The sequence below is a fragment of the Convolutriloba macropyga genome, chromosome 3, assembly GCF_964194025.1.
Source record: "Convolutriloba macropyga chromosome 3, txConMacr16.3, whole genome shotgun sequence".
Lineage (NCBI taxonomy): Eukaryota > Metazoa > Xenacoelomorpha > Acoela > Convolutidae > Convolutriloba > Convolutriloba macropyga.
Genome location: NC_134470.1, coordinates 75,178,547 through 75,195,385, shown reverse-complemented (window position 1 = coordinate 75,195,385; position 16,839 = coordinate 75,178,547). Strand labels below are relative to the sequence as shown.

General features: G+C 33.8%; 3 protein-coding genes across 5 annotated transcripts in view; 2 read left to right on the top strand and 1 right to left on the bottom strand.

Annotated features, from left to right (window-relative positions):
- LOC142336458 (sodium-dependent serotonin transporter-like) overlaps window positions 1–16,839 on the top strand; it is a 526,993-nt gene that overhangs the window by 133,387 nt on the left and 376,767 nt on the right. The gene's annotated exons all lie outside the window — the stretch shown is intronic.
- Window positions 1–16,839, top strand: part of LOC142336455 (uncharacterized) — a 101,840-nt gene that overhangs the window by 62,312 nt on the left and 22,689 nt on the right. For both annotated transcript variants that reach the window (XM_075385300.1, XM_075385301.1), the window contains exon 5: window positions 15,613–15,725. In XM_075385300.1, the coding sequence (XP_075241415.1) occupies window positions 15,613–15,725 (113 nt within the window). The remainder of the gene's footprint in view (window positions 1–15,612; window positions 15,726–16,839) is intronic.
- Window positions 458–5,171, bottom strand: LOC142336453 (cornifelin homolog A-like). 2 transcript variants are annotated; one of them, XM_075385298.1, is made up of 3 exons: window positions 5,021–5,171; window positions 4,368–4,561; window positions 458–1,010 (listed from the first exon to the last, which is right to left on the bottom strand). In XM_075385298.1, exons 2-3 carry the CDS (start codon window positions 4,518–4,520, stop codon window positions 810–812), a joined length of 354 nt encoding a protein of 117 aa, XP_075241413.1. In that variant the 5' UTR covers window positions 4,521–4,561; window positions 5,021–5,171; the 3' UTR covers window positions 458–809. The 2 variants fall into 2 exon arrangements, with proteins under 2 accessions (XP_075241413.1, XP_075241414.1); XM_075385299.1 differs by having other exon boundaries at window positions 4,368–4,664; window positions 5,021–5,170.

Here is a 16,839-nt window from a genome sequence, read left to right as displayed (position 1 = left end):
TTCTTTGGCTAATTGTTTGGTCGATTTAGTTATAAAAATTGGCCTAAAGGAGATATGAAAACACTTTCAGTGGTCATCTTTCATTTTTTTTTCTACAGTTAAGAGATACTGTTGACCTTTAATAATAATTTTTCCTCTGTTTTAATTTACAGATTAATTAACAGTTTTGCGAGCATTTTTTGGTCCCGTGACTATTTCACTGTACGCAAAGTTTTTTTCCGAATGAATAATTTTTTGACCACATCTGTTTTACCTCCCTCGTGAAATAACTGCTTACTCTGAATTGGGATTTTAAATTCTTTGAGGAGCGTCGGTAATTTGTTTACACTTCAAATTCTGACTCCTTCAGCAATCGTACCTCGGAAGATACACTTTTTCACAAACCAGCAGAATAGAATGTCTTGTTTAACTTGTAATGACTTAAACGCATAACATTTTTAAAATCTCATTGAAAAAATTGTTGCTTTCTGTACACTTCTTTCAAATTTTATTCAAAACTCATCGTCAAAAAGTTATTCAGCTAAGTTTACAGTAAAAAAAATTGTCTTTTTGTACAGTTACTTCTGAGAGTTATTTTATTTTTCTATGCATTCTTTTCGAATTTTATTCAAAATTCGTCGTCAAAAATATTAAGCAAAGTTTACAGCACAAATTTTATTCACAATTCATCGTCAAAAAAATTAAGCAAAGTTTACAGCACAAATAATGACATTTTGTTCAGTTATTTCTAATCTAAGGTCTTTATAAGAGTTATCTGTCATTTTTTGAATCACACTGCATGCATATCAATGCTGTTAGTTCTGACTGGGTTATGCGTTGACGACTATATTGTACTTGAGCTGGTTTGCTACTTGACACATGACACAAGGACCACAGAAGTTTACGGCCAGGCAGTCTGTGCAAATGTTTCCATTTATCCCATACATCATTCGCGTCTTCACCCTAACAGGGATTAACCACTGAGGCACACAGCACACTATCATGGGGTTCTCGTCCAATTTCGAGGCCATCTAAAGAAACATTGTATTAATTCTGTTTTTGAGATTAGCTTGCTACTTCACTTAGCTTGCGCAAGCCACTACGAAAGCCAACCCTCGACTGTAGTTTGAGAGCAATTTGTTCGACGGTATTTCCTTTGAAACTGACTGGAAACTTATGGCCCGTAACTTAATACGCTTAAATTGTGAGAATGTGAGTCTTCTGATTCAGGCAACTTGACTGTCCTAAAAATCTGTAAGTCGTTTTTACTTGATTCTTAAATTAACGACAGTGATTCTCTTTGCTAACTTTTGAGCATAATTATCAGGCTATCGGCTCGCTGGTGCATTTATATGCCTGCTTTTCTGCCGTATTGCATGAGCTACTGCCATTGAGTAAATAGTTAAAGCGAAATAACTGATGGTTTTCTAGTTTTTACTCTTTATTAATTACATCTCTTAATGGGATTACTATGAGTACGATAGCAACCCTTTACAATCAGTTCGTTTTTCATGGGTAACTATCAGTGCCTTCGAAAGTATTAAAACCTTCAATGATATTTATTAATTGCTCTCGAACGAAGTTTGAGGCAATTATTGTAAACGCATTAGTCTTTTTGTATACAAAATTTTTGCTTGACCATTTTTGCGCATTGTTTTAGAACATTCTGTGACTTCTCAAGTAACTTATCACGCTTCAATTCTTCATTTTGAGGGATTTCAATTGCTTTCATTCTGAAATGAAGTTTGTCGCTAATATAAAAGTGATTGTTAGCGGTTGAGTAATAACGTAGTTGTAGCCCAATGGTTAAGATGTCTGACTGCTAGCGGGGGTTCGACCCCGCTATCAGGAGAGAGCTTTTGCGCCAAAAGATTTTGAGCTTCACGCCTAAATTAATTTTACCCCGGCTTTTCGTTCGAGAGCAATATCAACAGAACAGGACGTAAATCAACATTTTTTTATACAAGCTTAGGTTTTCTTTACTTCAGGGCTTTTCAAAAAGAAATTCCTCGAGCAAAGCAAATTTGCTTTGTCATATATGCATCAAACTGTTGAAAAATTCAGTGAAAAATTATGAAAAGTATTTCACTATTAGCGGTTATTACTCAGATATTAGTGGGTATTTTTTAAGTATTTTTAGTGGATAAAAGCAAGTCTGCTAAAATCAAGCCTGCAAGTCCCTACAGATTGCCTAAAATTTAAATTAAATACTCAGTTTTTTATTTGCGATTTCCAGAACATTTCTCTGAAAGAAATTTGTATCTTGAATGTTTTTCTTTATTCAAAATTTGTCATTGTATCCTCTCGTGAATAGGAAAATTATTTTTCCGATTTTTGTTCACTGAAAAATGGCTTTTTGTATCAAGTGTCGATCTTGTTTTCATTTTTATCCAGATAAGATTGTATGTAAACATGCTTATTAATATCCGCACAGCGATAGCTGGGGCTATTATTGGCCTTCTCTTGGTTTTTTTCGCAGTCGCGGTTTTTGTTAAGACCATATGACGTCACAACTACTTCAAATCTGCTTTTTGTTCGTTCGTTCATGCAATTTCAACTGAAGTATATGTGGGACGTCAGTTTTTGCTCTCAGTGGAGCGAGTTTTTTTGTTCATTCGCGTGATTAAATTTTTGGTCACACTTAACTTACCTCACTCTCAAAAATGACTTCCTCACTTTGAAATTGATTTTTTTACTTTAATTCAAAGAGATTAGGTCAAATGGGTGTATGTCACTCTAAATGAAGGTTATTTGAAAGCAGCTATTAGAGGCAGCAAAAACTTATACAGATTTTAAATCAAAATATATAACAAATCAGCCTTCAATGAAAAGACGATTTTTTGGTCCGTCTTTTTTTACTTTTTTTTGAGACTGCAGATCTACGAAGCTATTGTGGCTATTTTCTGGCAATTTACCAGCTATGTTCGTTAAAAGTTCAGGGTAATTGTTTTCTAGAGAAAGGTAAAGGGACGATATTGCCGCACTTTTGGCCGTAAGTTTTTTTTGTATTATTTTTTGAGAAACTTTTCTTTTTACCCATCGTGAGTAAGAGGATTACTGAGAATGAGTTATTTGCCCACAATGGCTATCCATCATCTAATTTATGCCTGATATGCTAATTTTTCAAAGCTATTTTTTCTATTGACATGGTCGCATTTTCTGTGAAAATTGTGGGTAATCATCTCGCAGCAGAAATGCAGATGAAACTCTTTTTTAACCAACCCAATAAATTTTTTATGCACATAAGGCTTCATTTGTTAGCTACATTTATTTTTGACTGGGCAGGAGATCGGAGACAGAAAAATTGGACAGAAGATCCAAAATTAATATAGTTTCTCATTGGCTGAACTTAAGCGTTTTGCGACCTGACACAAGATTAATGCATCTGGTCATGTTGGGAGAGCCATATGCATGCCTTAGCGGCCCTTTGTATTTGATATGAAACTAAAAAAACCGAACATATCACGTCCGAACATTTTATAAGCTGTATTGGAAGTCGGTGCTTAAATCTGATTGGCCAATGCGTTAACTGAATAATTTTCCGATATATTGTCCCAATTTTAGCTTTCGGTCTGTTGTCGCACCTCCTTGTCCCCCTTGTTTTATTACGGTTATTTTTTGATTACAAACATTTTGAACAGCCCGTTTTGCATTCATGCAGCTTTGTTGTCGAACATTTCCTTTATCGAAGCTTTGGTGATTGTTTTTCTATTTGTAGCCACCCGAGAAATCTAATAGATGTATTTGACGTCCAAATCGCGGTTAACAATCGCTCGATCTTCATGTTCAGAAATACTACAGCTTCAATTTTTTTAAACGACGATGATATTTGAAATTTTTATAATCTTCAGATCTTATAAAGAATTGTCGAATTGTCTCTTCTCGATTCTGCTTTAAGACTTTTTGCAGATGTTTATTTTCTATTTGAGGTACAATTTTCTCTATGCTTTTCTCTAAAAGGTACAATTGAAGCAATTTTATCATTATTGAGTTAGAAATATAGTCCATAGAAGATGCGATTGTGATTTTTTTGCCAGTTTTGAGCGATAGTAAATTGAAGATCTGAAATTATTTGCGAGAGCTAATGCTCTTAATTTAAGCTAATTGTGAAACTTAATCAGTCCTACTCTACATTCTTTTGTCGAAAACAATGACGTGTATGACAAAGTACGATGTATGAATTTTTCAAACGTGTATGCAGGAGGCTTGTCAGCACAGTGGAATGAAAAACGGCAAAAAATTGCGGCATTTGAAGAGAAGTTGAAAGATAGTCGTTCCCTTCAGTAATCGATTCAGCTTCATAAATTTTTTTGAATGCTGATGTCACCATATTCAACAAAAAAGTCTGACAATCAAGAACAAAAAAATTTATAATGAAGAGAACTCACCATACAGCCATAACAGAGGCCACAGAATGTTGTTAGGCAGCAAATCTTCATGTCATCGCAGCAGTTGAACAGTCCAACGTTCCAGTCATTCGGGAGGGGGTAGTCCTTTGGTCCTATTTCGGCTTTTGGTTGTGTGGTGATTGGAAGTGCCATCTCCAACTACTTTGCAACTTTTATTTGATACTGACTGTTGTCTGGAAACAGCAATCTGTCGTCGATCAATTTGTTAAAGTTCTTTTCAAGTTTGAAATTTGGTTAAGAAAAAATTTGCAGGCGGGTCTGTTGTTGATCAATTTCCTGAAATTCCCTTCAAGTTTGAAATTTTCTATAATTATGAAAAAAATTTCTTGCGTTAGTCTTGTTGTTCCACAATGCAACGTTTCGTAAACTATTTCTATGAACATTCCAGTGTAAGAAGTTATTTCTGGAAAGTTTAATGATACTTTTATTCAAAATAGAAGTTTTAGTTTCAATTTTTCTTCAGAAATTTTGCTAATTTTATCAGGGGAAAAATTGAGATGAACCTTTGCGCAAGCATGCATAATGAAAATGAAGAATAATGAAAAATGGTCGTACATTTGAAAAAAGATCAAATAGTTAGTAAGCATCCTAATCTAAAGAAAATCAGGAGAATATTGAGAAATTGGTATAACCTGAAATTGAAACGTTGAAGCGTTTGAAGTTTCAACTTTAGAGATCTCTTGAACCTGTAGTTGTTTTTCTGGAAACTACTGTTCGGGATACTAATAACAAGCATATATATGGCTTTGTTGTTTATTGTCAATATGTTATACAAATGGTTAATTTTCGCCGCAAATATTAACGTTTTTGTTGTTCATAGTTCATAATAATATTTGAGATCTTTTGCGTAAAGTAATAAATTCACTTGAGTTAATTAGTATGTATGACTAGCGTGCCGACTGACTCAACGTAAACACCGAGTTTCCGTGACGTAATGTTGACTCAAAATGCGACTCATCCTTAGAATTTTTGACGTGACAATAGTGTACTGATTTTGAGGTGAATTAGGCTATGATGTCCTAATTATAATGTCCCAAATAATAAGGGTGCTTTCTAGCATTAACCAACCCGCTCCCTGCAGATTCGTCAAATGTTTCGAAATCAAAGATTTCATTAAATTATACGGGTATTTTATCAAAAAATTCAAGCCTAGCTTTTTCTTTCCTAATAGACGCGTCGTCCTCAGCTGTCCATTATTCGAATCACATCGTGGGTAACTATTTTTGCACCCATAAAGAAATATTTATCTAGGCTACAGCCCCGGAATTAAATTTTCTCGCCTGTCGTTCAAGAGCAATTCTTCCGACATTTGTCGGTTGATGTTTCTTTTCGATGTTTATTTCAATCGCAATCGGGGTCAAGAGAGTAAGTCAGGGCTATTTTCCGCAAACTGCTAGCTATATATTTTTCATGTGTTAGCCGTAGAAGAAAATCATATATAACGTTTGAATTTTCATGAAAAATATACCTACCTGTTAACTAATATTCTATTACGGCAGCTATGATTTGTGTCATCTATTGAAAGTTTTGATATGGGTAGAATAGTTTTTAACGAGAATAGTTAAAGGATTTCAAAATTCTCTGAGCTGTTTTTGCTAATCGTAGATAGCTTTTATAAGTTTTCTCAAATTTCAAAGCAGCAAAGGTACTTGAAGTGAATTATTTAGGAAACTTTGAATTATTGCGGAGAAAAGCCATTTAAGCTTATGGAAAGAAGGCAGGCAACGCTAGAAACTTTTTAATTGCTATCGAAAGAAGTTTGAAGCAATTATTGCCGACGTTTTGGTCTGTTTTCTGCAAAATGTTTGCTCGACCGTTCTCTTCTAGAACATTCTTTCGATTTCACTTCGTTGAGTGACTTCTTCACGCATGACTTCTTGATGTTTTGCTTGACCTAAACTGCTCTTAATGAGAAATTGAGTCTGCGTTGCTAAAATAAAAGTAATTGAAAGCTTCGACATCATAAAGGCCTGATAGTCGAGTGGTAAGAGCGTCAGTCTAGGACGCTGGAGCTCGGGTGGTCCCGGACAAAACAATTCGTCGTAAGAATTCTTTGGAACAATGCAAAATTTTATTTATTATTCATCCAGTTTTTGTTGTGCCTTTTGTTTTTTGCATTGGTACTAAAAACGTTAACATAATAATCGCTTCATATTGTATATTCTAAACGGTCAGTTGCTTGTCAAAACTTAACTTTTTTGCTCCCAGTTTTTGTCAAATAAAAATCGTCTACTCTACTCCATGACAATTAATAAACACAAAAACACGTTCAATTGGTTGCTTTTTAATTGAATTGGATTATGACTCAAACACGGGAATCTATTTTTTTCCAAAGCAAGATTCTGGGAAAACGATTTTCAATTCACTTATGCTGGAATTTTATCGGTAATAATTAATGATGTAAATGTTTTCTCATTAGTCACTTAAAGGAATTGGAAAAAAAGCTGCATGTTCATTTCTTGTACATGGTTGCTTAAATTGTGATGAGCGCACAAACACTTGATTTAATATTTGCTCGAGTACACGATTGCTCCTAGTTGTATGATTAAATTATAAGTGAAAATCAATAAGCAGTTGTAGCAGAAAACAAAACCTAAGGATGCACTATTCCTGATTTGGCTGTACAGGTTGTCCTGGTTAAAAGAACTAATCTTTGAGAATTAGAAACATTTACGGATTCTAGTTTTGCAATAAATCATCCACTTTTTTCAAATTTTATAATTATTTGCTAAAAGGAGAAATATTAATTCATATCGTGATGAGCTTCCATATTTTTTAATCTGGTTAAATGAAATGCGAGAGGATTTCGGTATTAGATGCTAGCAAATGAAATTTCCTTGCACTTCTGTGTCCTGTTTCATTATCAGTAGAGGTTTGTTCAAAAAATGTAAAATAATTTTTGAGAAATCTGCATATGGTTTTATTTTGATAGCGGCTGTTCTGAGAAAATAATCCTCATTTAATGTAGCTATTCTAAGAATTATCTCATTCGTCGATGAACGAGAGAGATCTCACCTATCCGAATTGGTTGTGAACAAGTGTCGCGAAAGCCGTATAATAAAATTAGTCTGCCTCTCATTTCCGTTAGAATCTTAAGCAATATGTGTATTAATTAATTGGTTCCTGTTTTTTATGCAATTTTTAGCCTAGTCTTTTTTGTCTGATCAATTTCAATTGACTTTTTCACGCTTGATTGAATGATTTTCACGTGATTAAATTTAATATCTCATTCGGAATTTTAAATAGCTTAACGGAGTTGCCGGTAGTTTGCCACTAAAAGTCAAATTGAAAGTGCACCAAAAATTGTTACTTTTTTCTCTTTTGAATCTTAGTAGTTGTCGAAAATAGCTCTAATAACATCAGTAAAGGAAAATTGTCTGCTCACTAATCACTATTAATATCAGAAGCTCAATTTTATTTTCAGTTTTATAAAGTAATATTATTGCGTAATGCCCAAATTTTTAAATTTAACTGCCACCGCCACCGCCTACACCAGTGTTTTTATGCACCCAATTATAAGTGTGTTGTTATATAGCTTGGTATTATGTGAAAAATAGCACATGCGCCTAGGTGTTGGGGTGTGAAAGTTATATTTATTTGCTAAATGGAGAAATATAAATTGATATCGTGATGAGATTCCCAAATTTTTTTTTCTGCTTAAATGAAATTTGAGCGGATTTTGGTACTAGATGCTAGCAAATGAAATTTTCTTGCACTTTTGTTCACTGTTTCAAGATCAAAATTGGTTTGTACAAAAATAATTTTTTTTGAGAAAATATCTGCATATTGTTTTATTTTGATTGCGGCTGTTCTGAGAAAATAATCCTCATTTATTGTAGCTATTCTAAGAATTATCTCATTCGTCGATGAACGAGAGAGATCTCACCTATCCGAATTGGTTGTGAACAAGTGTCGCGAAAGCCGTATAATAAAATTAGTCTGCCTCTCATTTCCGTTAGAATCTTAAGCAATATGTGTATTAATTAATTGGTTCCTGTTTTTTATGCAATTTTTAGCCTAGTCTTTTTTGTCTGATCAAATTCAATTGACTTTTTCACGCTTGATTGAATGATTTTCACGTGATTAAATTTAATATCTCATTCGGAATTTTAAATAGCTTAACGGAGTTGCCGGTAGTTTGCCACTAAAAGTCAAATTGAAAGTGCACCGAAAATTGTTACTTTTTTCTCTTTTGAATCTTAGTAGTTGTCGAAAATAGCTCTAATAACATCAGTAAAGGAAAATTGTCTGCTCACTAATCACTATTAGTATCAGAAGCTCAATTTTATTGTCAGTTTTATAAAGTAATATTATTGCGTAATGCCCAAATTTTTAAATTTAACTGCCACCGCCTACACCAGTGTTTTTATGCACCCAATTATAAGTGTGTTGTTATATAGCTTGGTATTATGTGAAAAATAGCACATGCGCCTAGGTGTTGGGGTGTGAAAGTTATATTTATTTGCTAAATGGAGAAATATAAATTGATATCGTGATGAGATTTTCAAATTTTTTTGTTCTGCTTAAATGAAATTTGAGCGGATTTTGGTACTAGATGCTAGCAAATGAAATTTTCTTGCACTTCTGTTTACTGTTTCAAGATCAAAATTGGTTTGTACAAAAACAATTTTTTTTGAGAAAATATCTGCATATTGTTTTATTTTGATAGCGGCTGTTCCGAGAATATAATTCTCGTTTATTGTGGCTATTCTAAGAATGATCTCATTCGTTGGTGAGCGAGAAAGATCTCACCTATCTGACTTGGTTGTGAATAAATGTCACGAAAGCCGGATAATAAAATTAGTCTGCCTCTCATTTCCGTTAGAATCTTAAGCAATATGTGTATTAATTAAATGGTTCCTGTTTTTATGCAATTTTTAGCCTAGTCTTTTTTGTCTGATCAATTTTTTCAATTGACTTTTTCACGCTTGATTGATTAATTATTTTTGAGAAAATATCTGCATATGGTTTTATTTTGATAGCGGCTGTTCTGAGAAAATAATCCTGATTTATTGTAGCTATTCTAAGAATGATCTCATTCGTCGATGAACGAGAGAGATTTCACCTATCCGAATTGGCCGTGAACAAGTGTCGCGAAAGCTGTATAATAAAATTAGTCTGCCTCTCATTTCTTTTAGAATTTTAAGCAATATGTGTAGCAATTAATTGGGTCCTGTTTTTATGCAATTTTTAGCTTGGTCTTTCGTCTGATCAATTTAAATTTGCAAATGACTTTTTCATGCTTGATTTAACGTTTTTCACGTGATTTAAATTAGTGAATTTTTCGGAATTTTAAGTAGCATAACAGAATTGCCGGTAGTTTACCTCTGAAAGTCAGATGGAAAGGCACCGAAAATGGTGACTTTTTTGTGTTATTAGCTATCGGAAACAAGCTCTTATAACATCAGTAAAGGAAAATTGTCTGCTCACTAATCAGTATCAGTAGTTTAATTTTATTTTCAGTTTTAAAGTAATATAATTGCGTAAGGCTCAAATTTTTAATTTTAACTACCACCGCCACCGCCTAACCAGTGTTTTTATGCACCCAATTATAAATGTGTTGTTATATAGCACGGTATTATGAAAAAAATATCACATACGCCTAGGTGGTTGGGGGGGGGGATGTGTGAAAGTTATATGACCACTATATGACCAGCCGGGGGAGGGGGGGGGGGCAAAATCAATCTCAAATTTGTATGGTGATCGCAACAATTGGACATAATATCTTTGAGTGGAGAATTACAGCTAGCTGTGCAATCTTTTTTTGTTCTAATTTTTTACCCTATTTTTAATACCATGGATTTGATCTTTTCCTATTTGGATAAAAATAATCAAGAATTGCTTTTCAGAAAGTCAACTTTTTAAACGTAGATTTTGGAATTTACATTTTTGGAATAAATTCAGTCAATTTTTGAACTTTTCACGTTCATATCAACTTTACCGTCTCTCCGACAAATGATTATCGTTTTGTGAAATATTACTGTCTCTATCCAATGTATGCAAGAAACAACTAGAAAATACTTAATATTTGGCATCATTTCGTAATAATGGCTTGATGGGATTCTAATATCCTCAATTGGGGAAATTTCAATTTCCTCTCAAAACAATCGATCTCAAAAATTGCAAATTTTCTTTTCGTAAGTCATTTTTCACGGTGAACACATCGTATATAAATATATTACGATGTCTTATTTCTTCATATTGGAAAGAAATTGTGGTCGATATGGATGGGTAATTTGGTGTATTTAAAAGTAAAATTGATCCTCCCTTGAAATATATCCGGCATAGTCAGATGGAACAGTTATCATGGCTGTGAGAAGTTTCCGCATGAAAAAGCGGCCCTGTCGAGTAACAAGTGTATATGCCATTTCCGCAGTGCTAGTGGAACGATGGCTAGACGCATTGGCATCTATGATTATCCTCAATTTTGTTTTCTCGGCAATAAAGTTAATCATGCATATTTGCAAAATCCTGCGGCCAATAGTTTTAATGTTGTCATTGTTTTGATTAACTGCTCCAAGGCTATATGAAAGCAATTATTGTTATCGAGTTGTACGGGACCCTTTTTGCTCAAAATAGAACTTTTAAAATAGAAAACTAGGCTTAAAAGGCAATATTAAAATGTGTTCCTTCATTGCTGTCTCATATTCCGTCCCTTTTTCGTTAAACACGGAGAGAAAAGTGCGTTAAGATTGCATGATTGTTTCAGCAGCGAAGTTACATTAAGAACTTAATTCTCAATAAGCATAATTGCTAAAAATGTTATTTTTTGACTTTCCAGGCTATTCATTTTTTTTTCAAAAATGCACTTGAATAATTGAGAGCTTTATTGATCAATCAGAGAACAGTATTAAGTTCCCACGCATCCATAAAAATTATTAAACGTCATAGACTAAATTAAGCAATGGTGAGACATTGAACTGAAATATATAAAGCAAAAAATATTTCCAAATAGTGGGTCCGTGGCTGGGATAACAGACCCTTTATTAAATACTACAGCGCATCCATAGCAAGATTTGGATTACATATCTGCTCGACCAAGGCTCGAGGCATGGCCAGGAACAGTGGTCCTCAATCGAGCTTACACTGATAATCGGCCATTATGATGATGATGATGATGATGATGATGATGATAAATTGTTTAACCATTCCTTCTTCAACACAAGAGTTAGAAATATCCGAAGGATTGATAGAAGAGAAACGTCTTGAGAGCACGTTTGAAAGCTGCAAATTCATTGATGTCAGTCACAAAAGTAGGAAGCGAGTTCCACAACATAGCGCCTTGATAAGAGAGATCTGCCCATCAGTTCTGTTTTGTATCTTCGCATGACAAACTTTCCTACGGGAGGGGTTAACAGAGGATCTATTTATTGTAAACGGTTACAATAGGTAATCTGCATAGTTCCAATTGTAAAAAAACACGAAACATTATACCATACGGCTTGAACTTTATTTGTTGCTCAATGGGTAGCCAGTGGAACTTCTTCAGAATTCCATCCGATGACGTAAAGCTACGGTGAACTAAAGCAAATCTGGCGGCAGCATTTTGAACTCTTGCAGTTTACCAAAAAGTTTTTTTTTAATTTCAGAAATATGGAATTGCAGTAATCAAGTCTGGAGACACTACAACTCGCAGCAAATGTTTTCTTTTGCTCAATACTAAGATAACCTTTTCAGCTCTGTATAACGCTACACAGTGCCAGTAAGGCCAACTTTTTCCTCGAGAATCATTAACAATAATTGATGGTCAATTATATCAAAGGCAGCCGAGAAATGTAAGGAGATAGCTAACAACATCAATTTTGGCAAAAAATTGGCTTTGTTTTGTTAGGAGAAGCTCTTGTGAATATCAGTTCTACAAAGCGCAAATCGAAGTTTATTCTGGACCAACCTTGATTGAGACTTTGTCTTATACGAAAATTGTAAAATTACGAATATTCATTTTCTGACCTGTTGTCAAAACGTGCGATAAGTCAATAACTGAAACCGTTACAATAAGTAAAACCAGGTCTTTCATTTCTTCTGTAATCTTCATTCGAGATAACAGAAGTCAATCCTGCGCTGTTTGTTTGTTTGTTAGTGTTGATAAAGTCTGGCTCTCTTCACCAAGTGAAAGATGTGTACAAAGTGATGTTCAGGAATTTCACAAACTAGGTACTCGAAGTAATGAGAAGTTATCAGAGCTACTGAAACTGCATAGACTTTAAACTCCGTAATTAACAGTGAAAAAATAAAAATGAAGCACGAAGTGATGTTCTATGACAAGCTACACAAATTGTCAGAGAACCGAGCAAGCTTGTTAATAGCCGCCCCAACTTCTCAGCCGGCTATTATAGCGCTCCTAATTTTTTTTACATTTCAAAGAATTTGAATTGTATTGGGGCGCTGTCTTTTTTACGACTCGAAGAGGAGTATTGGAGAAGTCCTTTTTTTTTTAATCAATTTTATTGGATTGATTTTTGAAGCGGGAAATGAAACGCGCAAAAAAATTTGAAGCGATTTTAGTGCTGAACAAAAGTGAAGAGTGGAGCAAAAAGAGAGTAGTTTTTGTTCATACCGCTTTTTTTGAGAGAGCGAGAAATTGATGTGTGAAAAAATTTTCTCTAAGCGAGCGAATTTTTTTTGTTCACATGCGGCTTTTAAAAGCATTTTTTTGCAACTTTTGGTTATGTGGTTCGATTATTATATTGTATTAGTTTTAGGTTTGTTTTGATAGGAATTGAAGGTTTCAAGTAGTTAATTTGAGTTTAATACTAATTTGGAGGTTTTTGATTAGTTTTGCTGATTTTTAGACAAAATTTAATGATAATTTGGCCTGTTTTTTTTTTATTTTAGTGCTTTAAGTGGGATCTGATTAGAAGCTTGATACTTAAGGAATATTGAGATACCAATTGACTAAAGTTTTCTTGGTATAAATAATTTTTTTCTTAGGCAAATTGACAGAAAAATTGAGAATTTTTAAACCATTTTTCTTTTTTTTTAATCTTAGACAAGTTTCTTAGCTTATTATGACTTGCCCATTTTTTGCGAGTTTTTCATTTTTCTAATTGCAAAGGAACTTTATTCGGCTTTATGTTTCCTTGTACTATTAAAAAAAACTCTTAAGTTTTTCTAGATTTTTTTGTTCAATGTTTTTGAATGCCGTTTCTATTCTTCTTTAAATTTTTTATGGCATTTTTGGAGGTTCAGGGTTCACAATAGTTCTAATTGTTAAGTCATAAGTATGGGCAATTTTCTCCTTCGAGCCGTTTCCGGAATTCATCCGGCTATGTTTTTTTTAAGATCTGTTCACACTTTTTCATGATTTTTGAAGTCAAATTGGAGTAGTGTTTTGGTCACGCCGAAGCAGGAAGTGGAGCGAAAAAGCGAGTGGTTTTGGTGCGTGAAATTTTTCGCTTAAAATTTAAAGTAGAGTGAGAAAACGGTGTTTGAACAAAAATTCGCTTTCTCGCTAGTGGTTTCTTGTTCACATGCGGCAATTTTACTTTGATTTTTACTGTTTTTTTTTTCGATTTTTTGGATAGGATTTTTTTCTAAATGGTTTTCCCAACCCATTCATAGTCCGTTCTAGGTCTAGTTTTCTGTTTAGTCAATGAAAGTTCCTTGAATTGTACGTCAGGACTTGTCCTGCTATGTTTTTTTACTTCGTCGAACAAAAAAAAAATGTTTCGCTTTACCTCATTTTGCTGCTTTTTCAACATTTTTCGTGAAATCTTTTTGACTTCTCTAGGCTAGTTTCTCTTTTCTCTCATTCTGCTAAAAGTGGTTTTGAGCATTAGTTGCTCAGCAAAGCAATTCAAAATGAACAGTCAGTATAAAACATTGAAGTCAGAAATAGAAACGGGATAAACCCATAAAGCCCAATTTTAGTTGCCCGCTATTTGAACGTCGTTCCTGTAAGTCTTAGTTACTATCCCTAATGCTTATTGATAGTAGCCCCTGTAGCCTCTCTCTAAGAAACAGAAGTACGTTCAACTACGAAATGCCATCAAAATAAATCGGACTTAAAAAATGTTTTCGTTCAAAAATCTTTTTTTCCAAGATCTTCTATTCTTTCAATCCCAATCATGCTTATTGGAATCAACGGCGGCTATTTTCCGGTAATCTGCCGGGTATGTTTACTAAAATTTCTGTTTGATTAACTAGACTTAGCCCTGCTCGCGAATGTTTTTTTTGCCGGGGAAGTTGCTCGAATGTCGATTGCATAGTATAGCATATCTATATATTTGTTGCAGTGGCCAAGTTATCAGTATGTTTTGGTAAAGGTTCTAAAAGTGTTTAAACACAGAAATTGAGACACTTGAATTGATCTGTTGACGAATGAAGGTGTTCCCTCGGCTCTGATTCAAAAAATGATTTAATTTAGCAAAAAGGAATGAACTAACAATTTTAAGTAAATTTTGGTTCCAAGTAAAAACTGGAGTGTTTGGATCTGTTTTTTAAATTTCCCAGGGTTCCGAGCAAAGAGCATTAAAACCGAATTGATGCTTGCTATGTATTCTTTTAACTAAATAGAATCTTCATGTCTCATGAGTAAATGTACAGCTGTTATAACTTGCTCATACTGACCTCATTTCAATTTACATGAAAATTTACTCAATTCCATTATACCCAATGCCATAATATCCGATGCCAATTTACCCAATGGATTTTACTCTTTTCGTTCAATAATCCAATTACAAATTAGCAGTCGATGTTTCTGCATACAATATAAGTTCATGTTCGATTGTGATAGCTTCATGTCAAGTCTCACGGGCCATTTTATTATATAGCCGGCTAAAAATTTGAAAACTCAGCTTGGTTATAATGATATTGGGTATAATGGGTACATTGGCTAAATTGTCGTGACACCAGTTTTCCTGCATTTGATTCTAGTGATGCATTAAATCAGTATTGCATTCTTATTTTCCATGGGATATCAAAAGTCGGAGTTCCGTCATACGAGGGTGACGTTGTCTATCAGTATGTACTGAGGAGTCGATTCATGGCGCCCAACATAGCGTCAATTCGTAGAAAAGCCGAATTTTTAAGTGATTCTGCACCTAGTAATGAAAAAATCTTGCCAGCATCGTTCAAGAAATCTTGCAAAGGAATATATATCGTTGTTCCATTTTGCTTGGCAGAATGCTGCAAGATTTTATTTAAATCCCCAATCATTTTGTTCATTTCTTAAGTAATGTTGAAGATATGTTTATTGTAGGTAGTGTTTATGGTTTGGTTATAGGAGGCTATCAATGCTGCCAGATCTCCTGAACATTCTGGTCAATTTTGGTCTCTACTCTTTCGTCTTGGGCTACATCATGAACCTCTACATTCAAGTATTCGTTGAAGCACTCGGTGAGTCATTGACATGTGGAACTATAAAGGTTGTAGGATCTAATCGTCCCCCCTTCCTTAGCCCCTCCAAGAGCACGTACTTATTTTGAATGGTGACGTGCTATAAAAAAGGAGGATTTGTGCGTCCGCACAAAGTTCCAACCAATTTTTTATCATTTTTATTATCTTATATATTAATAATGATTTTTGTTTACATTTTATAATCAATCGTAGAAACTGAAATTAAGGCATTTAACACTTGCATTTGCATATTTATGTTTTCAGTCCCTAATTAATTTTTGCTCATTTCAAAATTGATTCTTGACATTAAGCAGATTATTGACATCGAGAAATGCAATATTAGTGATTAGTCTAGTGATTTTAGAACTCAGCTTTTTAAAAGCAGTTTTAAAAACTGCTTTTTAAAAACTGCTTTTAGCAATTAAAGCAGTTAGCTGCCAAAATTCTGTTAAAACTGATTATATTAAGTGTAAAATGTAGAAAATGCAGAAAATATTTTTTTATCAAAGCTAAAATGGAGAAAAAGTAGAATTTTAATACCGGTTGACAAGCTTCTACTACGGTAATAAGAAAGCTATTTACAATTGGTAATTTTAAATTTTTGTGTTTTTGAAAAAAAGGTAAATCCGTTTGGAAACAAAGAGACTCGGTAATGTGCGTTTGCACATAATGTTCCGACCCCACTCATCCACAGTTTTGACTCTATTGTCTTCCAAATGAGGAAAATTGAAAACTTTCAAAAATTTACCTTTTTCCGAAAATAAGTGGTGTACGAATAAAAAAATTGCTTTAAACTCAACAATCAAATGAAGTGAATAATGCCGCTCCAAAGTTCAGACGAAATATGGCATTACTTAGAAAAGGCAAACAACAAAATCAATTAACAAAAACAACCACTAATTACGACCAAGGCTCATTGTCCATTTAAAAAAAAACACTTAACAAAGTCAAAATAGCATCACATAGAACCTAAATTTAAAAAATTTAGTAGTAGTTCACTAAAACCGATATGAGACCTGTTCCTCATGAGAATATCTGGCAAGTTTAAACAAAAGACGAAAAAGGGGCATAGTAATACGAAAATAGTAAATATTGAATAAAAAGAGTAGAAAAA

Bases quoted from the DNA above. Each gene is read 5' to 3' on its own strand.
- LOC142336453 (XM_075385298.1), bottom strand. From the start codon at position 4,520: ATGGCACTTCCAATCACCACACAACCAAAAGCCGAAATAGGACCAAAG. The intron at 1,011-4,367 runs GTGAGTTCTCTT...ATGTTTCTTTAG, and splicing joins GCCTCTGTTATGGCTGTATG to ATGGCCTCGAAATTGGACGA.